Here is a 27,076-nt window from a genome sequence, read left to right on the forward strand (position 1 = left end):
GACATTTAATTCCTTTTCTCACTCCCTCAATATGATACAGCTGTTGCAGAGGCACAGGCCAGCTGTGGTGCAGCACAGTGCTCACTGCTGATCCTGAGCATGTTGCTGTTTGGCCTTGGTCTGCTCTCTTTAAGCCTGGAGTTCTGTCTGGTGGTACTGACCTGGTGACTGAACCTGGAAAGCCACATCTTGATCAGCTGAATGTACCAGCTCTGCTGAACTACCTTAGGATTTCAGTGTCCTTTCAGCCTAGCCTAGGCTTCTAAGCAGAGACAGATTCTGAGAGCTACTTGCCTTCTGCCACATCAGGAATAACAGCTGTACATCAGCCTGGCTCTGGGTGTACTGTTCAGTCCTTTTCCACAAACATACTGAAATTTACAGTGAAATACCTGAAACATCTTCAGTGAGAAGAGACCAGACTAGCCCCACTGCTGGTGGCTGATAACATGCCTGTTCCTTTGGCAAAATTGGAAATCCTTTATTGTAGGTCATAATTCAGTATTAAAGACTGAGAAGTATTTTATTCTAGCAGAGCCATAATTCATTTTGGCAGCTGCGCAGCAGCAATAGCTTCATGTCCCACTTCAGGATTGCCCCCAGTCATTCATCTCTAGGCAGGGGCTGAGTGCTCAGGGATAGACCACCTTCCAGCCATCAGGGCACGGGCTGTCATCCTCCAGTGAGATCCAGCTGTGAAAATGCTATATCAAATACCTCTTTGTAGTGCTCCACAAAATGCACTTCCAGTCCTTCTGTAATGAATCCAGCAAGGTCATAATAATCCTTTTTGTTCTCTGATGGCAGAATGATGCAGGTAACACCTGCTCTCTTTGCCTGTGGGGAGAAAAAGTTGGGCTGTCTTTTGACTCCTAGGAATCCTTCCATGTACCAGAAACACGCCCATTTCTGAAAGTAAGGAGTTATTTAGGAGCATGATCCAGCTTTACTCTCTTTGGAGAGCACCAAGGGCATTCCTGACAGGTATCACCAGGGTGAAGCATGTTCTAGATCCTCCCTCAAGCCCCAAAACACATACTCTCCAGTGCCATCTCAGCTGCAGGGACAGATGATGGGGGAGGCATTTTAGTTGGACTATGTCAGCACATTGGGGGATTGTTTAAAACATCCGTATTATATTACAGAGTTTTAAGGGTCTGTTCCAGCTTGGGTGAGGATAAAGCCTAAGATGAAAGCAAGAGTTGGAAACAGCTTATCAGACCAACCAACCCCATCAATACCCTTAGCACAATTCTACAGAACCTTTTGCTAAGGACACCTTCCCTGGAAGGAGTATGGAAAGCAGAGCTGCTCCTCCCCCAACAGGTTTGTACCCATCTGCTTTAGGGGTGATTCTGCGTTGAGGCCTATGGCCACTCACACTGCTGCAAGTGCAGCCAGTCAGCGCCATCGCACACGTTAGTCCTGTACTGACTGCTACAAACAACTGCTCATTTTTAAGTCATACAAGGAAAAGAAATCACATTGCAGAAGGCTGTAGCCCAAATATATCTGGGGACAGAACACGATGTGGAGCCCCAGCTCAACAGAGGACGTAACATTCTTGACAGAAAAATTTGTGTGGTGCAAGGCTTATGTAGGCCAGAATTGTGCAGGTGAAAAGTAGGGAGAGAGATTCAACTCCTGGAATTCTGAAAACTGCAAAGGGTTGAAACCAAAAATACAAGACACTAAGTTCCTTTCATCTAAAACAGACAATTCACACTGGAACTAGGGAACAGAGCCTTGATTTTAAGAATGTACCTTAGAGATGCTGTCAAATCTCCACTGGATGCCCTCCTTAAATAGGCAATTCAACACAGCACAGGTGATTGAACTGTGCTAGTCTGACAAAGCAGACAGCTCTGACTGCCAGTTAAAGCTGTCAGTCACCTTCAATTCTGCCAGTCTAGGTGGAATTGAGCTAGGCCAACACAAAGCCTGCACAAGCCTGAGGTTCCATCCCTTTCCTCACAGCCAGAGACGGTCAAGATTGCCGTGTTCCCCTGCAGAACGTGTCCAACCTGTGTATGCAATGAAATCACTGCCTCTCCCAGTTCAAGGAGCCACCTCTCTGGCTGTCCTGTCCCCCCTGAGCCCAACCCAAGGCTCTCTCCCATGGACGATGCACAAGAGACAAGAGAAGAGCTCTTACCGCAATAGTCTTCTCCTTGATCCCACCAACAGGAAGAATTTTTCCAGTCAATGACACCTCTCCAGTCATGGCTACATTCTGCCTCACTGGGCAATTCATGGCCAGCGACAGCAGAGCTGTTACAATGGTACATCCTGCGCTTGGTCCATCCTTCGGTGTTGCTCCCTGTTTAAAAAAACAAAAAGCACAACCCCCCTGCTCATTCAAGAAGCAGCACAGCCAGACAGTACCCTTGCCCTTGTTTTAACATTGTCCCCGTTTCATGAAGCCTCACAAAGGTTTTTGCATGTGTGAGTGATGGAATGAATCCTGGTATTTGAATTGGCTGATTTATTAACAACTGTGACATTCCTCACCTTATTCATGAGGAATAATCCATGAGTCCACAATGTGCTTTCTGGCCTGATGCCACCACCATACTCATTGGGCTCAGGTCTTTGAATAAGCAACATCAGTGGAAAAAAAGAGCACAAACACTTTGAAGCTCTTTGTTAGACCTAGCCAACCATGGAAACAAGGAACAGAAGTCAACATCACAAGGGGAAGAGTGTCAAGAGCCACAAAGTAGTGGAGGACAATACCGAAAACCATTCAAGGCAGAAAAGATCAGTATATAAAGCCCCACAAAATCCAGGCCTGAACTAGTGAGTCTGGATGTATCTGAGATCAAACCTCTTTGAGGTAAGAGCAGAGGAAATCAGTGTTTGAGAGGCAGTAGAGAGAGAGATCATGTCTGCTGTTTTCTCATCTTTCAGGCAATGAATTCACAGACAACAGTGCAGTAGCTGGACAGACACACAGCAAGTTGCAACAAGGACACTGCGCACAGAGCACTCAGTAGTCCAGAAGGAAAGCTTGGGCACAATCACAGTTCAAAATCTGTCTTCAGTAAAGCACCTGCCCAAAGCTTGCTACACAGCATGTGAGCCACTCTGAGCACTGTGTGCACTTATTTTCAGCCCCAAATATTGGACAAATGCAATCACTGCCATTATGTGGACTAGGAAGCATGGCACAGAGATCAGGAGTAGTATTTCCAATTATGTGTAAATGACTTGAAGCCTTTAAGAAGGCCTGGTAACACAGAGACCTAAACTTTGGAGTCCTTGTAACTTAATACAAGCGTTTATCCAAATAACTTATCTCTGTGTCATGGTTTCCCCACCTGCACAACAGGGCCAACAGCTACAACAAAAACTTAGGTTTCCTTAGAAAATTATCCAAGCCCCTGTATTCTTGCCACATGCTTGCTGTAGAAAGGAATGGAAACATGGCTCATAAGAAGACCTTCACAGGAACCTGAAGAAAATGCCTTCATTCCTGGGTTTTACTGCTAGAAGAAGGCATTCTGCACAACATATGGACAATAGAAGTGCCTTCCAGCTTTACATCCAGGGGAGCAAACCAGCCTGGCTGCTGTGCATGCTCTGTGAACTCTGCATCAGTTTACCTCTGGCACATGCAAGTGAATATGAGAAGACATAAGAAAGTCATTGTTGGGGTCCTTCTGCATCAGAAAGGCTCTTGCAAATGTGTATGCAATTTTGGCACTCTCTTTCATTACATCTCCTAGTTGCCCTGTTACTTCAAGCGACCCATCCTTGTTCTCCTTGTCTTTGGGTCGCCTCAGGGATGTTTCAATAAACAGAGTGGAGCCTCCTAAAAAAAAAAAAAAAGGAAAACAACATCTGAAAAAAAGTTAAAGGAAAATTAAACCAGAAAGTTTTGGTGATGCAGAAGCTATGTCAGGCATTTGGAACTGATGCTCACTAATGAGACACTAGCCCTTGGGTAGAGAGCAGCTGAAACCTGTTCCCAAATACCTTCAGGAAGGCCAGCTAGAAATCTCAACAGTCTCCATTCATTGCTTTTTTGGACTTCATCTTCTAAGAACACAGATGCAATCCCTACTTAATGGAAATAATCAAGTTCTTATAATGGTTTCATGTTCTTTGTTTCCTCCAGAGAGTAAGCGGAGTTCATATCATAAAACACTTTTAGCCACTTCAGTTCTCCAGTGCCAGGAACCTATTTACCTTTTCCACCATACTGATAATTTCCCTCTTAACCACCTTAATTCTACCAAAGGTCAATCTGAATACGCAGCAGTCATCTCCTTTGCTGTGTGCTGTTATTTCCATCCTGTAGTGCACAAAAGCCCCCAAGTTACTAGGTGAGTAATCCAATGAACGGTAAGCAGCCAACTGCACCCACCCCACAGAATGCTGGAACACCTGTACCTGCCCTCCACATCAAAAGTCAAGTCAGTGTTGCACATCACTGACGAGACACAGCATTCCTCAGCTGTGCTGTGTGTCACAGTGGCACCTCCTGCTGCTGTTAAAGAAGCAGACCAGATTTTGTCTTCTCTGTAAAGCCTTATGCTTTTAGTCACTGCTATTCCTAATGTATGTCATTTGTATGGGATATGGAGCTTAAGGAGAAAACATGCTGGCCCAGAGCTAAGATAAGCTTGGGTAAGGGCATAAGAAAGGCTCCCTTCTTCAAGGAAGTAGTATTCAGGATCCAAAAGCCAAAGGAAGTTCCTTTTACTGGTGCCTGTAGAAGAATGTCACTGGACTCAGTTCTGTTTGACTGTCACATTCAATTTTTGAAAATGATACAGAAATGTAGACATTAACCCAAAATTAATTTTGTCTCACCCATAGCTGTCCAGGCCAGACCCATCACCACTCCTGGGGGAGTGGTTTCATACATGCGATCCACAGTGAAGATGGGCTTTCCTACAAAGTCCTGCAGGTTTTCAGGTGTTACTTGGACCGTCTCTGCTTCTCCACTCACAATTTTATAGGCAGATTTCCTCAATACCTGGGTGAGACAGTAATTTATCTCTGTAGAAAAAGCTGAGAATGCTGATGCACAGTGGTCACAGTTACACATAACTTTCCCTCACCTTTTCTACTTGTTTCTGCAGATTCCTCACCCCACTCTCTCTGCAGTACTGTTTGATGAGAACAGTCAGGACATCCGATGTGATCTGGGCTTTGTTTTCATCCAAGCCACATAGAACTCGTGCTTGAGGGACCAAGTATCTCTGAAAGAAATAATGTCCCACATCCTTCTCTTAGTATTTGTGACAAAAGCCTGGTGGTTCCAATTCACTCAATGCTGTTAGCTCAATGTTGCTTTCTGGTGCCCACAGCCTATGGAACACTGGAGTTATGTTAACTGTGTGTTCAAATCAAAGGAACTCTGTCCAAAATACCATGTGCCTAATTTTTTTGGACACAATTGGATGTAAATATGTAAGCCTTAATCTGCCAAAAAAAAATTTATCAGATGTAATTCACATAAAGCACAACAGTGATTTCTCTTACCTCTGCAATTGCAAGTTTCTCTTCTGCTACATATCCTGACACGTTTATCACTTCCATTCTATCCCGCAGCGGCTCTGGAATGGTTTCTGTTACGTTGGCAGTACAAATAAAAAGTACCTGGAAGCATTACAAGATCCTATTAAGCACTTTCATTAACCTGCTGCTTTACTCCAAGTACTAGTTCTTAAGTTCTGTCTTTCTCTGTCTGAAGGGCTAGAGCAAGATCATCTTTTCTGTGGAATTAGTTTTTATTAGAAGTTTTGGATTTTAGAACTATGTAACAGCATGTTCCCTACCCCCAAAATAAATGTTTAGAAACACACAATGCACAAACTGGGAAATCAGAATGGTTTGATAGGGACCAGGAAACGGGAGATCTACATCTCACTCAGAAGTTCTTTCTACCTTCTAGGAAATTAGCACAGAATGACCCTATTATCTATACCTATTACTAATATGTCAATTCTGCAATTTATGTCAGCTGCACAGAAAGTGCAATGGTGTCTAAAGATGACAAATTTCAAAAGCTTCATAGCAGCATTAGGCCACCTCCCTTGACAGCAGCTCTGCCAATCACTATGTAAAGGAAAACTCTTGCCTTTTCCAGTGGACACCACACGTGTTTGTCCCTGGCTCTACACGGAGTTAGGGCTACAGGACATACGCCAGTGATCATGTTCTTTCATGTGCAGACACTTCAGTTAAAGCCAATTCCTGCAGAGACAGCTGTGTACCATTTATTTTCCATCTGACTTTCCAACCGAATAAAATGTCAGCATCTTTTCATGGACAGGAAATCTCTGCATTGATACACATTCATACATTCTGGCTCTACAGCCTCTGCAGAAAAGAGATACCTTTGATAAATCGACAGGAACATCAAGATAATGATCCAAGAAGTTAGAGTTTTGTTCTGGATCCAATAGTTCTAGAAGGGCCGAGGATGGATCCCCTTGATAGCCTCTTCCTATTTTATCTACCTGTGGGAGAAAAAAAAGTAATGCTCTAAGAAGTTTCCTACCACGATAAATTCTCAAGCAAGGTTTTTTTCAAGGCTCCATCTGAAAATCTTCATGAGTGTTCATTAACATCCAGTACCAGTTTACCACTTTTCTGTGCACTCATCCAAGTCCCCATGACCTTCCTGTGAGCACATGACACACCTGAGAAGACACAGGGCTTTTGAGTGTTGCAGAAAATCACTGTGAAGTCTCAGGCAATGTGCATACAATAAAAAGCACTACTACTAGTGGGCTACTACTCATTAAACTGAGATAAGCTATAGGCACAGACCAGAACACTTACTCCACCAGTGGGAGGACTGGGAGTGCTAGCTTACACCACTTCCCAAATATATAAACTCAGACACTCTCCTTACTCTCCCCAAGGTGCAAAGTGCCTACACACAACCATTCAAGCAGAGCCCAATTAGTGACCTGTGCTGTTGTCACAGTCATAAGTTAATTGAGGCTCGTGGAGATTTCTTGAAGTCATCTTGACCAACCCCATTGCTCACACAGGGCCACTAGGGCCAGCTGCCCAGGACCATGGCCAAGGTCATTGACTCTTCCAGCACTGCAAACTCTCCTTCTAAGGATACAAACAGGGCCACGGCTTCTCCCTTAGGAGTAGTGTTAACTGGATGGCCTTAATGAAATTTGCTTCTACAGCCAAGGCAGGGCTTCTGGCCAACACCACTCAAGTGTCATAGCCTCCAGGTTCCATTACCTTTCAAATCAAGATACTCATTGGTTACATCACACTGCAACAGATGACAGTTTATCGGTCCCCCATACCATTCCCAAGACATCTGCTGTTGGTCCTTCCCAGGTATGGCACACAAAAAGGCCAGAAAGACCTTCAGTCTATTCTGAATACCTGCTATTATATCCTGTCCTTATTTGCTTTTCCACAAAGCATTAGGCTGGTATCCCTGACTCATTTATTCTCAAATAAGACCACAAATTGACAGTAAGCATCTTATTCCTTATAGTCCTGCTTTAGACCTACTGAGAGTGACTCCTGCTAATAATCACACAGGCAATAGTGGATTTGTGCACAGTGATGTGCTCACACCTATGCAGGAAACACAAGAACTACGGAAACCTCTGCATATCCAGTCAGGTCCATTAGGATCCAAACAGCTGTAATTTAATCAGAAGGACACAACTAAAATTTTAAAGTTGGAGTCTGTTATAAGGAGAGAAAACAAAGCATCTAAGGTATCAGTGTCACCCAGAGAACTTGAGAGCCCAGCTTCATTTAAACAGAAAGAACCTGGGATTTTTAGGAGTGTTACTGCTTCACCTTTTCTACAGTGATCAAGAATTGGTACAAGTCTTTAAGAGCAAAACCTAGAAGAAAGACCAAATACTTCACCTCATCAATCAGTATAAGTGGATTCTCTGTCTTGGTCTTCTTCAGACACTGGATGATTTTTCCTGGCATTGCTCCAACATATGTCCTCCTGTTTTACCAGAGATTGTATTTAGAGAACCATTGCAAAGCACAACACATATCAGAGCATACACTATGCAGCTGACAGAATAAGTATATCCTGCTGGGAAACAAGTCTTTATTTCTTCAGTATCTATCAAAAGCATTCTCCATCACCATATTAAGCACCAAGACCCACCTAGTTTGTTTCTAGTAAAGAACTGACATGAATTTTGGCAAAATACTCCTGGATGGCAGTTTTTATCTTTAGTTTTAACCACTTCTCAATTAGAGGAAAGCAAAGAGGTAAGGCTGAGAATAGAGATGTTTGAATTTTCCCATGAAAATTCTTTTGGCTAAGAAACGTTAGAAAAGGTAACGTGTCCCTTCCTCACTTGATAGGAACAAAAAGACCAGTGTAAATCAAAAAATACTGGAGGAACAAACTGTTAATAGCAAAACATAAACTTCCTGCTAGAGATTGTTTCTGGTTCAGAAACAAGCAGAAGCAGAGGAAGAGGGTAACAACAGAGTGAATGCCAAGAGGGACAGAACAGAGAACATCTGAAAAGCATAGAAAATAGTTCTCTCTGCTTCTGTTTAGGGCAGAGCCTTGCAGGTTCAATTTACTCCGCAGAACGGCTACTCTTACTGGTTTGAAAACACTGCTGGTTTTATGTTCAGATGCTGACCCTCTCCTCTGCTTTGGTGAGGCCACATCTGGAGTGTCGTGTCCAGTTCTGGACTTCCCAGTTCAAGAAAGATAAGAAACTGCTGGGGAGAGTCCAGTGGAGGGCTATGAAGATGATGAGGGGACCAGAGCATCTCTCATGGGAAAGGTTGAGGGAGCTCAGCCTGTTTAGTCTGGAGAAGGGATGACTGAAAGGGGATCTTATCAATGTGTACAAATATCTGAAGGGTGGGTGTCAAGAGGACAGGGCCAGACTCTTGCCAGTGGTGCCCAGTAACAGGGCACAGGGCAATGGGCACAAACTGAAACACAGGAAATTCCACGTGAATATGAGGGAAAACTTCTGTACTTTGAGGGAGGCAAAGCTCTGGAACAGGCTGCCCCGAGAGGCTGTGGGATCTGTTTCTCTAGACATTCGAAACTTGTCTGGACACCATCCTGTGCAACCAGCTGTAGCTGAACCTGCTTTAGCAGGGGAATGGTCTAGATGATCTCCAGAGGCCACTTTCAATCCCAGCCATTCTAAGACTTTGTGTGTGTGGAAGAAAAATAAACCTATGGAAGGGTCACATCTACTGATTTATGATTCACTTCTTGTTCTCCCCATGAATGTTCTTGTTTCCAAGTTTTCCTCATGCAGCACCTCCATTTTGATTATTCGGAAACCAAGTCTCAATCACACTTGAACACACATGTGAATGACCCTGTTCAAACTGTCACCATTCTCTAGTTCTGACATTTACAGACAGGCATGTATTAGCATTTGGCACCAATCCAATGGTTCTGGGTAGCTCACTCAGCTTTTCAAAGCTGAGAATACACAAGAATTAGGGAGCAACTGCACTTAAAAACACAAATATAATTACATTCCAAACTCCACCCTTTGCTATCTTTTTCACCTCTTTCTGTATCTCAACTCCTCTCAGCAAGGGTTAGCAGAACAGAGATGAAAATTACACACATTGTCCAACTCCAGTTAGGTTCCTATTTACATTAGTAAAAACTGCTGGATAGACAAACTGCTTAAGTTACACTGACCTGTGTCCTTTTATTTCTGCTACATCAGTCATCCCTCCAACACTGAAGCGGAAGTACTCTCTGTTTAGGGCTCTGGCAATCGAGCGGGCAATACTGGTTTTGCCAACTCCAGGGGGACCATAAAAACACAGAATCTTCCCCTGGGTGGATCCTCGCAGCTGGCTGACTGCAATAAATTCCTGTAAAACAGATAAAGTACCAGCAGTGAACAGAAGGGAATGTCAGCAACACCAAAACACATTTGGTATCAGGTCAAGCAGTGATTACAAAACAAGCATCATACACAAAATTGGTCCTCAAAGGATTTGGGGAGAGCAAGGGGAGAAGCTAAATCAGGATGCACCTGTTTTCCCTCTGGTTATTTACATACTTGGTTGTCCCCAGGTTCTGTGCTCTGTATCACCTCACCAGAAGAAGCAGTCTCTCTCTCCACTGCCTTGGAGTGAGAAGACAGAGTTCTAGTTCTTCTCCCAGCTTCCCTTGTTCTCACCTGAGTCTCTCAAGCTACATGAGAGCATCTCCTACTGTACCACTCCCCATGGGCTAAGTTAAGCTTGCTTCATTTCACACTTCTGTGCCAGACAACCCTCAATAACACTGAACAGTTGAGGAATCAAAAGATCACAGTTCAGAACTGAAGCCTCAACTGGCTATACACTTACAGTGAAGAAATGAAGGTGCAAGTGGGGAAAAAAATCCAGAGACTGCTTCCCTTGGACACTTACTTGCCCAGCATTAAGTGCAAACCAGAATATTGCAGTTTGAAATGAGAATGTGACCTTCGTTGCCACAAGTAATTAAGCACATTAACCAGTCACCAGAACATTGGGTCTTTCATGCAGCTTTCTGTTTGATGCATGAATTAACACCAATTCAATGGAGATTGCAATGTGAAACACATCCAAAATGCCTCATGCTAAGCAGAGTGTGAAATGGGACACACTGCCTACTCCAGCCTTACCAGAATTCGCTTCTTGACATCATCCATTCCATAGTGATCCTCCTCCAGAACCGCCTGGGCTCTGGCCAGCTCCAGGTTCTCCTCGCTACACTTACCCCACGGGATGGATGTCAGCCAGTCCAAGTAGTTCCGTGTAACACTGACAGAAACACACGAATGAGAGTGATTTGACAATCATCAGCTCATGTCTTCCTCAACCAACTTCCAAAACAACCTCATCCAGAACAAGTGGGATGTAAAGTGAGGCTATGAAAAGAACATCACTATCTGGCAGTCACTGCTAACCTTTTTCACAGTCTTCAATCCCTTGTCCCTCCTCCCACAAAAAACCCAAAGCTTTTTTTCACAGCTTTTGCTTTTCTGAAACAAAGAACCTTCAATATACCATAAAAAGACTTAAATTTCTGCACACAACTTCCCTGTAAAATTGTTTTGGTGTGGGGCTGGCTCCTGTCTGAAAAGGAATAGGACTGCTTGTACACTCTGCACCACATCAACTGTTCAGATGGGGTCACGAAACTTAAAACTAGAAAAAGTTTTCTGTCTCCACAGTAAACTAAGACATGGTAGAGATTCCTGGCTCAGAAGCAAGGAAAAACAGCTGGATGCACAACACCACAGAGAGAGATTTAGGACTGGGGTAATGATGTCAATATGGCAGTTTACAGTAGAGATAATCAGTATAAACACACTGAAGAGACCACAGGTGTATCAAAGCACTACTCACTGTTCTAAAACTGTGCACTTAGATCAGGAATTCAAGTGTACAGGGAGGTCTGCACAATGCAGTAACTAGTAAGTTGTGCAGGACACAGGGAAGCACAGCTGGGCTGTCTGGGCCCAGGATTCACCTGATGGCAATTGCCATGCCACCAGAGCTTTGGCTTTTTTCTCCCAAATACATCCTTTGCAAACTTGCAACCACTGTTACAGCTCTGAAGGAAAGGGAAAGGCACTAATGCTGGCTGTGAAGCCCAGTATATCTTTTCTATGATTACCATGACGCTGCTCATCCAAAGGCATGTTTGCCCTCAAACAGCCTTTTATTCTGTAAAAGATGTTTTTAAAAGCAGAGACCCAGAACATTAAGAGAGCTGATGAGTACACCAACTGCTGTATTGTATAGCACACTCTGACTCAACAGACAAGAAATGTTCAACTCAACCTCAGTTTCTGACAATTCACGTCACAGAACATATGTTATCAACTATTCACTCCTTAGCAATTCCAACCCTGCTCCAATAATTCAGGGACCACTTCAGGTAACTTAGCCAATGTCATGTATTAGCAACTAGCTTCTCTTCCCTCACATCTACTGAAAACACTGAAGTACAAGGAAGAAGAGCCAAAACTGAGGGCAGAAAAAGAATCACTGCACACTTCATGAGGAACTAACTGCACATTTTGTACCTCTAGTATCAGACTGCAAGAGAAGACAGAAGACATAAAATGATCCCAAGAGGTAGACTACATAAGTAAACACAGGCAATTTGGAGAAAATCCTATAATGTGATGATATGCTACAAGCAGAAAAAATGAGAGGGGAGAGGAGGGGAGAAGACTAAGGTAAGTGCTTCACAGAACTGCACTGATGTCTCATTCTGCAAACGAACCCTGACAGCATGACATGGCCATGCACTCACTTGAATTCTGAGGAGTGATTATCCAACAAGCCCAACTTGTTCAACTCTTCATCAATCACATCCATGACATGTTTTGGCACTACCAGCTCCTTTAGTCGCTCACGGAATTTCTCTTCTATAGCATCCTTGTCCTCTTTTTCCAGACCTAGTTCTTTCTTAATGATCTTCAGTTGTTCTTGAAGAAGATACTTGCGATGTGTTTGCTTGATCTTCTCCTCAACCTAGACAAAGCAACAAATACAGTAACTAATGAGTTCCTGGTACAGCCCATCTAACATCAAATACTTCCAAATACTTCTCAGTTATGATGTTCCCAGCAACTGAAAATACTACTTGGAACTCATCTGCAGTGTATTCTAACACAGGAAGTGACTTAACAACATTCTCCAGAACCCTCCATATCTTGGTGGCCTTCACTGGCCATGATTCAGTGCTTCAATGTTCTATTTGTGCTGGGGAGACCAAAAGCTGAGTAAGACAGATGTGACCTCTTTAGTACCAGACAGGGCTAACCACTACTCTCTACCTGCTGCCTGCACAGGGCAACTGAAGCCCAGCATGCAGTTGGCCTTCCTTGCCACAAGGACAGTCTGCTAACTCAGGGTCAGCTTCCTCCCCATCAGGGCTTCAAAGTCCTTTTTTGTATGGCTATTTTCTATCCTGGTTATTCCAGGCCTGGTCTGGACTGTGAATTTCTCTTGGCAGAACTTAAGGAGGTTCTTACTGACTCCCCAAGGGGATACCACTAGTAGCTGGCTGAAGTTAGACTTTACCACACTGATCACAACCTTTTCTGCCCATTAGTCTAGCCAATTTTTTCACCAACCTCATACTACATACTTCCAGAGTGTAACATCCCAATTTGGTCAGAATACTATTATGGTTGACCTCAACAAAGCCCATGCAAACATCAAGGTATACAACAGTCATTGAATCATAGAATCATTTAGGTAGCAAAAGACCTCTGAGATCATTGAGTCAAACCACTAACCCAGCACTGCTAAAGCCCACCATCAAACCATGTTTCCTTCTCTTGCTCTGGGCCTTCTCATAAGAGAAGACAATTAGGCAATTTGCTTTTGGGAAATCCCTTCTGGGTTCTCCAGATCATGTCCTTCTTCTTTTGCCTGTACAGGACTTATTGGAGAATTTTCCCCATAATCTTCCCAGCGACTGGGGGCAGGCTGACATGCCTACAGTCGTCCCTGATTCTCCTCCTTGGAGATGGGCATGGCATTTACCTTTTTCTGGTTTCCCAGGAACCTCTCCTGTGACCACAGTGTTTTACAGATGAGTGAAAAAACAAAATAATGACATTGATAAGCCCTCTCAGCATCCTTGGATGCATATCTGGTCCCACAGACTGCATCTGTTCAATTTGCTTAAGAAGTCTCCGACAATTCCAACCCCAGTCCAAAAGCATTTTGCACTTAACATTAATTCTAAAAGCCCCAGTTACTGGGAGTTAACAAACAAAATATGACTCAGTATACTCAAATGTTTGTACTTCATATTCTTCATATTTCATTTCCATATTTTTTCATCTTTCATTACCCTTTAGCAGTTACTGTATTCTGATTAAATCTTACAACAGACAGGAACTACTGCAGTTCACAGGAGTTAGCAGAGGGTCTTTTGAAATAACATTGTGCTATTTACACTAGTACATGATATATACAGTATTATGCTGTATATTGTTACACAGATGCTTGGTAAATTGCAGACCTCTAGATTTATCTGCTTGCATGAAATTACAACTTGGACACAATTTAACAGCAGATGCTGTAGCCTCATGTCTTGTTACTTCTACCATGTGCAGGAAAAAATACATTTCTAACAGAAGAACAGAAAACCTTAAATATAAGTAATGTACCCTTTAGAGCATGTACCCATACTAAGCATCACAGTGGTGGACACGATATAAATATACAAAAGGCATTTGTTACTCCAGGAACTTACCTCTCTTCCAAGACGCTGCTGAAGTTTGCTCAGCTCATATTCCTTTTTCAGAAGGGAAAGAGCTTTGTAAAGCCGTTTGGGAATCTGGAAAAGATAAGACACAAAATGAGTTTTGAGACACCATACCCTTGTAAAGTAACACATTATATATACTTTCTCCCTCCCAGTGAGAAAGGCAGAATAAAAAAATCCAACAGGTTGTGTGGGAGAGCTTTACAGCACCTGCAGATGTGGAAAGACAAACATGTAGCAACTTCACAGCATGCAAAGAAAATTATTTGCCACCAAAGATGCAGAGCACTCTGATTTACCCACAATAAATCAGATCTACTATATCCTTCACAAGGAATCTAGTCACTGATACTAACATATCAACAAAAGCAGCACTGAAGTCTCTTCTGTACTGAGGCTGGTAAAGAAACTGTGACATACAACAGATGTACCGATTCTATTTGCATCGCTTGAGTTAAAAACTTCATCTTACACTGGTTTCTTCCAAGATGTCCTGAAGTTCATGTGACTCTGCCCCTGTTAGGGCTGCACCCATGTCACTCAGATAGATAGGGTTATCCACCACACGCTGTCCAGCCTGCATCATCTGAAGTACGGACTCTCTGAAAATAAAAGGTAAAAAAACCCAAAATGCTCTGTAAACTTACATTCAAACTGAGTATTCTTATTTACTGTTATGACAGTGCAATAAAATGAAACACAGCTGTTTCATAGTAAAGTAACTATTTTTGAAATGTGACTATATCAATACTCAGTAACAAACAGATAAATCACTTGGTCAGAGGAATGGTCACCGATATATAAAACTAAGTATCTGAAATGCTCTTCAAACAGTTATGTAGGATTTTTTTGTGCCATTATTCCAAAACTTTTATCCTGCTCATAAGACATGGATCAGATCATGATACTTACTGCAGTGAGTTTCACTTAGACGCAGATCACCTGCCTTAGGACTTAATAGTTCTATCTTGCTTCTAAATTGCACATCAGGTTTTCAAAACTTTGTTTCCAACAATGGATGATAGAGCTTACATCCTAAACCAAAATTCTAGGTGACAATTCAGCAAATATCTCTACTTCACTAGAGATGCTCCAGCCTGAGAACACACTGTTCCCACAGCAGGGCAGCATGGGAAAGACATACCTGTACAAGGGGTTCAAGGCAATGATGTCCCGGATTGTTTTAACAATTTCTGCAGTCAGTGCCTATAAACACAACAAAAAGTTAATCACCAAAAGAACGGAAAAGGATAGGAAAGATCTCAGTACAAATATGACATTCTCCAGACCCCAGACACTTGCTGCAGTGGTAGCCTGTTCTTGGTGCTGGGGCAGTTCCTGCTCACAGGAAAGGCAACAGGGCCTACATGGTGGCTTTCTGCATGCACAGAACTTCACCAGCTCTTGGCCAGAAGATACGCTCAGGTTGTACACTCAAGCCACCTTCAAGCAAACACTCAGTTTGATAGAGGTCATCACACAGATTTAAGCACAGCCCAGCCTCCTCATTCAGCAACTTTCTGAAGTCACCAGTTCTAAGGAACTGAGCTTTTGTAATGAAAATTCTTTACTTTCCTATAATCCCCTTGTGCAGTGACTGTGAGAAGACAGAACTAGTTTCTGCAGCCTGAAATTAGAGCCTGATTTTAAAACTCTTCCTTTTAAGTGAGAGGTGTAGGTGCAATTCTACAGGACAAGTCCAGGCTTGTAAACTAATTCACTTACTTTAACCTCTTCTGTGATCTGAAAATCTTCATGAACCACATTCTCTACTTCTACCATGAGAACTTCCTGTGAAGAAGCAGCTACAGGATCTAGTACCAACTCCACAGCTTGGTCCTTTGCTCCAGGCTCCTCTTCAGCCTCCTTCTTAGATCGCTTCTGTTTCCTCCTAATTTTTTGTTTGTTCTCAGGCTCCTCAGGCTCAACCTCTAGTTGCTTGTTTATACGAATCCTGAAAGCCAAAAGAAACCAGCAACAATCAATCCCCCCGTTACATGTGATTTCAGCTCTTCAGCATGAAAAAGAGAGAGTCCAAGTTGTATTTTGAACAAGTTAAAATTTAGAAAGGAGAGGACCTATGTTTGCAAGACGCTAAGCTTCATTATTTTGGCTTTTATGCAGGAGTTTCCTTTTCTAGGTGTTTCCCTATAAATGCTCCTCAAATCTGATATCCACTGTGGTTCCTATGGAGATGACTGACCAGTGCTCCATGTCTCAATCAAATATAAAGACCAATTCCCAAGTCATACCCTAGGAATACCAAACCCTTCCAAGTTACAGGGAAATTTTTCTATTCCAAGTAACCCCAAACCAGTAGCTTATTTCCAAAATGCAATCAAACATGGCTGTGCTTTGATAATGCAGCAGGAGGTCCAAGACTTCATTTGAAAAGGATGTGACTTGTGAATTCACATAAATTCAGCTTTGACAGTACTGCTCATTCTTTGCTGTCCAGAACAAATGCAAGTGAAGAAAAGTGAGGGGAAGGAAACAAAAAGCCATGCTTCAAAGCAAAACTTACCCTGGATCTATCTCTTCTGCCATGTTTCTGTCCTTGTATTTTTCCTTCTAATGGAAATTACTTATCTGATGCTTTTAAAAATACAATTTATTAACTGTCTTGCTAAAAATATCTGGCATAAATGGCTAAAGTTAGATTTTCAGCAATAATCATATTTTCTTCAATTCCATTCTGGGGCAAAATTATGTAGGCAAAACATAATTAAAGTTCTGGACCCCACACCTTTTTTTTAATGCAAAAATACTGGCCTGAATTATTAGTTCCAGAGATTTTCTTTTTTCACCATTACTAAACCTTGCTGTAGTTGTCAGAATAACTGCTAAACTTCAGCTTAATGAATGTTTGCTTGCATCACATCACAGTTGATATGACAATGACATGCACTGTCTCTTTTGTTTTGCAGCTAACCTGTCACAGCTGTGACAGTACATGGAATATCCTGACATTCTCAGGATATGGTGTGGTAACAAACAAAAACTTGCCATACACAAGTTGTGTAGAAAAATGCACGTATGTGCATCCCTGATAAGGGATGTCTCTGTTTATACTGAAGTCTGGTGAGATGCAGTAAAGTACGAGTGACCAACCTTCGGTGTCCCATCACTATCATACGCAACTTGTCTCCAAGGTCCTGCATTTCATGAATCTGGACAAAAGTTCCCATTTGGTATATTTCATTCAGATCCTCCACCACATCAGATTCATTGCTGTTGAGCAAAAAAATTGGAGTAGATATTCAGAAACTTGAGATAGCAGTTCAGATTAACAAAGAAAAAAACAATCACTGGTTGCAGAACTTTAAACTGGACTTAGGAGCAAAGACACTTAATCCCCATTGCTACCACCATGCAGCCCCTTTCCAAATCACCCAAGTACCTGGACAGCTCATCTCCTTCCCAAACAACAACACCCTTTTCTAAAGCATGATGCCAGCTCCCAGCAGTGCTGGTGGTGGCAACAAAAACTGTCATAGCATGAGGATGGTCCAAGACCAGCCACAATTTCTGCAATGCTATCCAAGGCAGGGCATTTAGGATGATAGCTTTTAGTGTAAATGCAACCTGGGCAGCTTATTTTTGTATTTTTTAAAAAGATCAAGAGAAACAACTTACTTGTCATCCTTTTTAAGAAAAACACCAGCATAAGGCTGGGCAAGACGAACTTTCCTCCTCAGCAGCTCAACCAGCTTCTTATTTTTCACCTAGGACAACAGGTATGCGATCAGAGGTGGATTTTCTGTAATCTTTGCAGTCCCAGGGTGTAAGGCCAGGCATGATGACACCCTATAACTAAATTATGAAGTTGGAGCTTGTATTGTTTTAGTCTTGTCCCCATTAGAGGACAGTAATATAGAAATGGAAAAAAAGGTAGAGAAACATGAAATTTAAGTATTTAAAACAAGTCACTTCCCAGTCAAAATAAGACAAGCTCCAAGGCTAGGGGAGGAACTAGACCTAATCTGTGCAAGTCTTACAAGCAAGAAATCTGAGTTACTTGAACAGTACCTTGTAAGCTTCTGTTGCTATCAATGTTCTCTTCCCCTTCCCTACCTGTATATCCTAGCTCTCTGCTCCTGATGGAGAGCTAGTTCACCCTTCCCTATCAGTTGCTTGAATTCTGCCCACAAACTCTAGTTAAAATCCTCTTCTCCAAAGCCTCCTCTGCTCAATTCCTCTCCTACCCATGAGCCTGAGCTCCTGCTTTGAGTTTCAGCCAGTATTTCTTCCTGATTTACTTTCTTACTCCCCTCTGCTCTCTAGATGCCACACACCTAGACCTTCCCCTGGCAGATCTCCCAGCACCACTGGAATGGTTATCACAGCAGGCTGAATCCTCAGTGACCAAGAAAATAACTCCTTGTGAATTCTGCTGTTGCATGAAGTCACCCTGCCAGCCATGGAGTGCTCTTCAAAGTGATGGACATAGGCTGCATTGCTCAACGCTTTGCTAACAACCAGCGTGGTTCTGACAGAACAGCACGAGCAATACCACCACTGTTGGCCTATTCTAATCTCGACACACTTATTCTAATTTTGCACAATGTTTAGCAAAAATATGCTTACCAATGTCACAGACATTAACAGGAAGAAAATTAATAATTCTGCAGGCACTGTAGAGACTTGACTTTGTCAGGCAAATTGCAGCACAATGAATTCACAGGATAAGAGAGAACATTTAACAATTCTGTGAGACATTGTTGACCTGTGCATTGAAATTGATGACTTTTATACATGCCTCACGACTCCATGCTCTTAATAATATATAATCTTCTCCTTCCCCTGACACATCTATAAAGACACTAGAAGCTGCACATAGTAGATTTGGACATACAGAAAAATACTATCGTAGAAATAACATTATGATAAATAATCCTACAGGAACAAGAAAATATTGATTTATTTCGTACTACATTTACTTCAAAACCAGACTGGCAATATACCAGAGAGGCACAAAAATGCAAGTATTTGTTCAAGAATGGGCTTCATTTCAGGAAGAAAACGTATCTCTGGCCTGTGAGCTCACGTCACACATCAATGATACAATTTATAGCTCTTAAAATCCTTGTGGGGTTCAGAGGGAAAAGATCACACTGAAATGGTGATTGCCACCCCGTCCCTCAGCACCCTCTCCCAGCGCAGCTGTACTGTTCTACACCGCATTCCTTCTTTTTCCTAGCAGCTCACAGCTTGCTGCCTTCATCAACACGGGTCTCGGTGCTCTTGACACCAACCCACGGCGCCGGAACAAGGACACGTTTGTTTAACCTTCATCAGGGAACACAAAGACAGCGAGCTTCGAGAGAGTGTGTGTGACTGATTCGCCGACCTTCTCTATGAGAAGCAGAGCTTCTGACGCAATAAGCGTGAAACTTCAACTGGCCCAAAAGAAACCGCTATCCCGATAGGAGCCGGTTACACAGCTCGAGCTAAAGGCCGAGCAGCGGCTGCCCCTGGAGGTCACGCACGCGGCTGCCTTGCCCCGCAGTCCAAGGAACCTGCCGAGGCACACAGAGCGGCCCGGAGATGCGGCACCGCCAGTACGGCCGGGGGCGATCCGCTGCGAGCCAGCGCAGAGCCCTCCCGCCCGCGGCCCCGGCACCTCGCGGCAGCGGAAGCTCCCGCCCAGGCCTGGCCGGCGGAGCCGAGCCCCGGCCCCGGGACCGAGGGATCGGGGGCAGCTCACCTCGATGATCTTGATGAAGCGCGGGAAGACGGGGTTGCGCGTCACGGCGATCAGCGGGACGTTGGGGAAATGCTCCGGGACGAGCAGCGGCGTCAACGCCGTTATGACCGGCCCGGTCCCGCTGCCGTCCGCCCCGCCGCCGCCGCCGCCGCCACCGCCGCCGTCCTCGCCGCCGCCTTCCAGAGCGTCGCCCCCCGGCAAACCGCCGGGGCTGCGCTGGTGCCACCGCGGGCCGGCGCTGAAGGCGGCGCGGGGCGGCGGCGCGGAGCCCAGCGGAGCCGGGACAGCGGCGGCGGGGGCCCAGAGGCGGCGCCGCGCGGGCCCCAGGGCGGGACCGGGGACCGCAGGCCGCCAGCGCCCGCACAGCCGCCACCAGCGCGCGGCCGCCATGCTGCCGGCGCGCGCGGCACTTCCGCCCTCCCGACAACGCCGGCCCCGCCCGCACGGCGTCGCGTGGCGGCGCGCACGTCCGAGCCTGCCTGAGGCTGCGGGTTCGAGCCCCGGTCCCGGGGTGCCAGAGGGAGGAACGCGGCCGGCGTGAGTGTGGCTTTGGCCACTGCCCAGCCTTCCTTTTCCTCCTTGGTTCCCTGCAGTCGGCTGCCCAGACAACTCTAGAATATCTCTGAGGATGGAGACTCCATAATCTCTCTGATCACCCAGTGCCGCTGCTCCGACACCCTCTCAGTAAAAAAGTGTTTCCTGATGTTCCGAGGGAGTCTCCTGTGTTTCTTTTTGTGCCTATTGCCTCTTGTCCTGTCACCGGACACTACTGAGAAGAGCCTGGCTCTGTCTTCACACCTGCCCTAGGTAGGTATTGCTCTACGTTTACGACACCCTCGAGCCTTCCCTTCAGCAGGCAGCAGTGCCGGCTCCGGCAGCCTTTTCTCAGGGCAGATGCCTCAGTCCCTCCATCATCTCTGCAGTTCTTCGCTGCACTCTCCATGGTGTGTCCGTGGCTCTCGTAGTGAGGAGCCCACAGCTGGACACAGTACCCCGGCCTTGGCCTCACCAGTGCTGAGGGGAGGATCCTGTCCCTGAACCTCATCAGGCCGGGACAGGCAACGGCACAGCAGTGGCCGGGGTCAACTCAGGGTCCGGCAGAGCCCTCAGGTCCTTCTCCACAGAGCTGCTCTTCAGCAGGTTGGCCCCCGGTGTGTCCTGGTGCATGAGGTTATTCCTCCCCACGTTCAGGACATTGCATTTCTTCTTGTTGAACTTCATGATGTTCCTGTTAGCCCATCTTTCCATCCTGTTGAAAGATTAAATTAAATTTAAAGATTCAAGGGAGCCTTGAGGCTTGTCTCAGTGGTATTTGGTGAAAAGACAATAGGCAACGGGCACAAGTCGAAAGACAAGAAATTCTATTTAAACAAAGAAAAGCATTTTTACGATGGGGAAGATTGAGTGCTGGAACAGTGTGTGGAACCTGCATCCTTGGAGATGTTCAAAATCCAACCAAAGTCCTGAGAGGCCTGCGCTAGTCGCTCCTGCTCTGAGCGGATGGGTTTGACTGGGGATCTCCAGAGACCCCTGAGCCAAGCTGGTGGTACCACACAGGAGTCTGCATGGCTGGGAGGACAGGAGGGGTGGACTAGATTGCAGATGCACCCCAAGTGGACTATTCAGCCTTAATGGCCCTGGGCAGCTTCCCTTGGGACCCACACCTCAGACCTGCTCATCACCTACTGTTGTCTTATGGTCTGAATTCTGAGTCTGTGATGTTGCCTTTCTTGGGCGCTGTGGGACTGGGGAAACCCTTTCCCCAGCAGCCCTCTTATTTAGCTTGATTCTTGTCCCTTAGGATACAGAAGACAAGCAAAAGGGATACCAAGGGGAGAACAAACAGCTTTCACTTTGTGCAGATGCCATGCCATGCCATTAATGCAACATTTTAGCAAGTAATGTAAACCCATTATTGTTTAAGCCTCTGAGACCTTTTCCACATAACCTTTTTTGGGGGTGAACTTTCCAGATGGAAGTATGTGCCTATGTGCTGTCTGCTGCAGATGAAGCAAACCTCATGTAGCTTTGTCAGTTTATGGACATATGCCAAAGATGGCATCAAAGAAGAAGCTTTAGGGAAAGGCCTTGTCAAAATCTGAGATTAGTATTTGACCCATGAGGTAGGCACACAGAGATAAGAAAGTATGATACATCATGCGAAAAGTAATGTCTGACTTTGGAAGGTCACAGTCCTGAGGAAAAATAATAGAAAAAACATAATGGAAAAGTATTGTGGAAAAAATTCCCTTTATTTTTCAAATATGGAAACTATCTGTATTAACACTGAAAATCACAGCATGAAGAAAAAGCCATCAGGAATTAACAGAGTCAAATTGCCCAAATGCCATGAACACACTGTACAGTACTGATTTCCAGTTCTTCTTTGGGCAGAACAGGAGGACATACAATTTCAGGTCAGTTTTCATGGGCAGCTCTGACTCCTCGAACAATGTGCATGTATCACATACATGAAGTGACGTGTGGCCTAACTGAAAACCCATATTCTTCCCAGATTTTTCTCTCTCCAAATTAGTATTGAAGAGATGTGTCCTAATCCAAGAACTCCTTGTGTATTTATGCATAGAGATAGCTCTCTGTTTCATCCCCTTTGTAATCATTAGGAAGAGATCTGTTTGCAAATAGGAGAAACTTAGAAAGTTTCTGCAAGTAGAAGCAGCAGGACTGCAGTAAAGACTGCATAAGCTCCCAAATATCTGGTAATTTTAAAAGACAATGGAAAAATTTTAAAATACCTTTCAATTATCCAGTTTTGAAGGCTGAGTTGGCACAAGGTCAGAACTGGATTTGGAAGGAGTACAAACACTTTAGTATTCTTGACTGAGCTCTGAAAGCTTGCCCCTTGCAGACAGATGCAGTGGGGATGGGGGTCTTTGGGATGTGTACAGACAAGGACAGTGGAGAATTTTCTCTATACATTGAGAAGTTCTCATTTCATCACCAGCAGGTACAAGTCAAAATTGGCATGCATTGAGCTCCTTTCTGGGAAATCTGTCTTTGGAAGACTCATTTCTGGAATGGAGTAGATCAGCCTCAGTTTTTTGTTTTAAGGATGGGGTTAAATGAGTAAATCAAGGTGGGCACCAAAATGAAATATGCAGCTTTATACACAGTGAGACTGTAATATTGGCTTTCCTTCTTGGATTAGTAACAAAAAATTTGACTGTGTATACATATGCTTGCACACATGCACTCCTTTCATATATATGTGCATATATATATATGTAAATATATGCAAATATCTGACAATACTTTGATGTTCAGGTACTGTAAACAGATAATCCCAATCATAATCTGGTTAACGATATGGGTAAACATCAGAGCTAAAAGCTATCAAGTGAATTCTGAAATTCCCAAAGGAAGACTGGTTTGCATTGTTGGAAAATGAGGCCTCTACTTGTTTGTGCTCTGTTAATCTTGTGTGGAAAGCAGGAAATCACAAATGGCAAGGCTGGGTGTGTACTGCTTTGTGGGAACATCTGCAAACATGTGGATGCAATGGGGTATAAAGAGTCCCTTTTGTGATATGTGGACATGTCTGCTAACAGCAACTGAAAACAGGTTAGACTCCTGCTGACTTTAATAAAAGTATCATTAGGATCCTTCCAGATAGCTTTTAGAAATGATTGGGCTGGAAAGACCCTTTGCAATATCTCTAAGCCAGAAAGCACGTGCATATATTATAAAGCCAGAAGGGACCCTTATGACCATCTAGTATGACATTCTGTGTAACCCAAGCCATAGGACTTCCCAGAATTAATTCCCATTTGAGCTAGAATCCAATCCAGCAATCTTCTGATTCATCCTTCAGTTTGCCCTTTTTATACAGGAAGTCTCTTCAGGATTAGAATTCAATGTTTTCTTGAAAAGTTGGACAAGTAGTCTGGAAAAAAACAGAAAAAGAAAGAAAACCAAGAAGCAGTTCAATATGGACAAATTGAAATTACTATACTTCAATAATAATAATAATCAACTGCACAAACACAGGCTGGGAAATTGCTTGATAGGCAGAAGTTCTGCTTAAAATGATGTAGTAATTATCATGTATTACCACTGGAGTAGGGTCAATGCTATCATGCTGTTGTTAAAAAATAAAGCACTTCATTGGGTTCTATAAGCAGGTCTGTTCTTTATGAAGGTTTAGACTCATGTCAGCTGAGCGGTGTTATTGATAAGCTAGTGCTGTCTTAGCTCACTGTAGATACAAGCTAACGCAGTGTATCTTAAAACTCTTTGATTAAGATCCAGTCCTTAGATAGAGCCATCTCATCAAAGTAAGAGTCTAACCTCACTAAGAGTTAGGATAAGATGAACAGACTTGAGTTTGCTGTATGTATGCGTCAGGGACAGTTATCCTGATCAGCCGATGCACAGCATGCTAACAACCATGGTAACATGAGTACAACGTCTAAATCTTAATGTACAGGAAATATTCTTTCCTCAGTGCTCAGTAATAATAAATCTTCAGTTGGATTGTTGTGTCAAATTTTAGTCATTCCACTTCAAGAAAGATGTGGAATAGCAAGGAGAAAGTCCAGAAGAGAGGAACATGAATGATTATTACCTGTGAGGGTATATACGGGATCTGTTTAGTCTAGAAAGGAGAAGAGCAGACATTATAAAGTATTCAAACAAGATTATAAAAGTGCTACAAAGAGGAGGACAATCATTTGTTATCCAGCTCACTTGCCTCCTGCTAGAGTAGATCTCTTGTCAAAATAAGCAACCTGCCTTCCACAGTCAGCAAACAACTTGCTGCCTTACAGTCTGGAGCCAGCCACTGCTAAACAGAACTACCACACACTTCTAGTTACCCTGTTCTGCTACCAGTCTTACGTGAAAGAGAGGCATTTGTGCATTTATCTCAGGTTCCCAATAATATGTCCAGCCCATAAAAAAAGAATACTCTGCCTACAAGATGTGGAATGTGGCAGCATCAATATATAACTCTGCAGTTTCTGAACAACTAAAAAGAGCTTCAGGATCTGGCTTTGAACGTCTCAAGAAATGTGTTTGAGGAAGCTTTGTTAGTGCTGGGGAGGGCAGCATGGTGTGCAGTTGTGATTGGCAAAGTCAGGTCCAGCAATGCTTCTGAGGTCTTCCTTCCATCATGTGCATCTCTGAGTGCATGGCTGTGGTTAGGGATGAAAAACATCAGTGTGTAAAGCCAGGGTAGAGGGGTGTCAGTGACATAGTGGGTTGCGAATAATGAGCAGACCTCAAGTGAAAGCTGCCCAGTTTAGATAGTTCTTTGGTGGATCAGGAGGCTGCTCACTCCTGTTCCTGCTCTTAGCCATTGTCAAAAGCAGGACAGCTACACTGCAGCAGCCCCAACACTGTGGATCATTAACATCTTCCTGGCTGAGTATGGACATTCATTTTCTGGATGTTCATTTCTGGATGTTATGGAGCAAGTCCTAGTAGTCCTGTTCACTGGTGTGAGAGATACCAGCTGTATTCCTGGCCATGCCAAGGAAGGGGGAGAGAGCATGGATGAAGCATGTCCCTACTTCTATCTTTAGCCTCTGAGATGTTATGGATGTAATTTGGGCTTATGTCCAAGTGCGTTAAACAGAAGCTGAATTCCATTTGGTAGGAACTGAAAAATATATCCTGAATTTTTAACTTTGGGGTCTGGCAAACTTGTGCAAGCGCTAAGAAGTGGTTTGGCTCTGCCTATAAAAGATAAGGAGCTGTAGAAAGACAGAGGTATTTGAAAGCACATTCTGGAGCAATGTGACTGAGGGGAAGTCACTTCTGAAAATAGGCACAGATGAGCACAGGAACCATTTGTGATGAGGAGTGAAACTGTTTCCTGAGCATATCTGGCATGGCAGGGAGTCATTCCTGGCATGTATGTACCACTTGGCTCATGTGGGCAAATTGTTCTAAACTTTGTGTTTCCCCTCCTGGTTTCAGCAGGAGGAGAAGAGCTTGCTAAAGAGAAATGAAGTTAACTGGGTTTTGGCAGAGCTTGGTGGAGGGAAGAGCTGTTTCAAGACTGAATAATGGATATAATAATTTTTTTAGCTGTTTGCTTCTTTGACAATCCTTTAGGATTTTCCACTAATGAGAAACCTGTTGACCCCTACTGGTGCTACCGGCCATCTGTCCCTGTTGTATGATCCCACATTCCTTCAGGAGGTGGGTGACTCTAGTATCTGCAGCCAGACAGGTTGCCAGAGGAGCTCTCAGGAAGCATCAAGTGCATATCTGTGCAAACACCAGGACTGTGAGCAAGGAGGTCAATGCTAAAAGCTTGTTTGGGTGAAGGTACTAACCAAGTGAAGACTTTGCAGCTGTATCTTGCAGGACAGAGCTATGGCAACATTTTGGTACCAGTCCACAGATGGTGGTGTTCCCGACTCACCTGGCTACTTCAGAAATAAAGGAGCTCCTAGTCCAGCTCCTTCACTGAGTCTTCTTTACTCAGTGTCTAACTATTGGGCCTCATAAAAATGACTAAATCAGGCTTTCTTTGCAGTTTAATTTTCTCCTCTTTAATGCCAGTCAGAGAGAAATGAGGGAGAAACAGGATTAGGGAAGACTGCATATGGCAGAGGCAATAGAAAAGTGAATGTCTTGCACAGTGGGTCTTTGTCCTCCACTCTGGACTTCTGTTTCAAGTTTTGGCTTTTACAGCATTTATCTCTGCTCTGCTGCCCGATTTCACAGTGCTGTCTCCCTCCTGGAGTGCCTGTGGGTGTCATTCTGTGGGCAAACCAGGTGAGAGAGCTGTTGTTTCTCCTCTATCCCAGAATTACCAAGTTCGCAGTCTTGCGCATCCAGCTCATGCCGGGAGAGATGCTCCACAATGCCAGCCCCCAGAGAATCCCCCAGGACATTGGTAGTTGTTCTAAGGCGGTCCCTGAAAAATCAGAGAGAAAAACAAAATATAGTTTCATAGTAACAGCTAAGGGGGTGAAGACTATTTCAAGAAACATCTTCAGTGAAACTTTTCCTACACTCTAAGAGTCACTCAACACTCAACTTCAACATTGACAGGAAAATGACTCCCAGAGAGCCTTCCTTGACTGACATACTTGAGCTCAAGCTTCACATTCATTCCTGTTTTATTGCATTCCCAATTTCTTACTGAAAAGTTTTGGACTTGA

At 44.0% G+C, this 27,076-nt stretch overlaps 3 protein-coding genes across 11 annotated transcripts in view; all 3 read right to left on the reverse strand.

Annotated features, from left to right (window-relative positions):
- Positions 1 to 456: 456 nt before the first annotated feature.
- On the reverse strand, positions 457 to 20,019 carry LOC138102359 (lon protease homolog, mitochondrial). The gene is made up of 18 exons (XM_069000047.1): positions 19,941 to 20,019; positions 17,870 to 17,958; positions 17,345 to 17,464; positions 15,959 to 16,187; positions 15,378 to 15,439; positions 14,706 to 14,835; positions 14,222 to 14,305; positions 12,263 to 12,483; positions 10,620 to 10,758; positions 9,659 to 9,837; positions 7,873 to 7,960; positions 6,351 to 6,473; positions 5,494 to 5,610; positions 5,070 to 5,210; positions 4,819 to 4,984; positions 3,606 to 3,814; positions 2,156 to 2,320; positions 457 to 837 (listed from the first exon to the last, which is right to left on the reverse strand). The coding sequence occupies exons 3-18, from the start codon at positions 17,419 to 17,421 to the stop codon at positions 673 to 675; spliced, it is 2,295 nt and encodes a 764-aa protein (XP_068856148.1). The 5' UTR covers positions 17,422 to 17,464; positions 17,870 to 17,958; positions 19,941 to 20,019; the 3' UTR covers positions 457 to 672.
- Positions 19,629 to 20,330, reverse strand: LOC138102363 (lon protease homolog, mitochondrial-like). The gene has a single exon (XM_069000053.1). It carries the CDS (start codon positions 20,328 to 20,330, stop codon positions 19,629 to 19,631), a length of 702 nt encoding a protein of 233 aa, XP_068856154.1.
- Positions 20,331 to 22,173: 1,843 nt separating this feature from the next.
- The window catches only part of LOC138102373 (excitatory amino acid transporter 4-like), a 38,829-nt gene continuing 33,926 nt past the window's right edge, over positions 22,174 to 27,076 (reverse strand). For 4 of the 9 annotated variants that reach the window (XM_069000061.1, XM_069000064.1, XM_069000063.1 and 1 more), the window contains one exon: positions 26,421 to 26,829. In XM_069000061.1, the coding sequence (XP_068856162.1) occupies positions 26,631 to 26,829 (199 nt within the window). In that variant the 3' untranslated portion in view covers positions 26,421 to 26,630. Of the gene's footprint in view, positions 23,845 to 24,525; positions 24,556 to 26,419; positions 26,830 to 27,076 lie in introns of those variants that run through there. The other 5 variants (XM_069000070.1, XM_069000068.1, XM_069000067.1 and 2 more) reach the window with 3 other exon arrangements.

This window comes from Aphelocoma coerulescens, unplaced genomic scaffold (assembly GCF_041296385.1).
Source record: "Aphelocoma coerulescens isolate FSJ_1873_10779 unplaced genomic scaffold, UR_Acoe_1.0 HiC_scaffold_73, whole genome shotgun sequence".
Classification (NCBI taxonomy): Eukaryota; Metazoa; Chordata; class Aves; order Passeriformes; family Corvidae; genus Aphelocoma; species Aphelocoma coerulescens.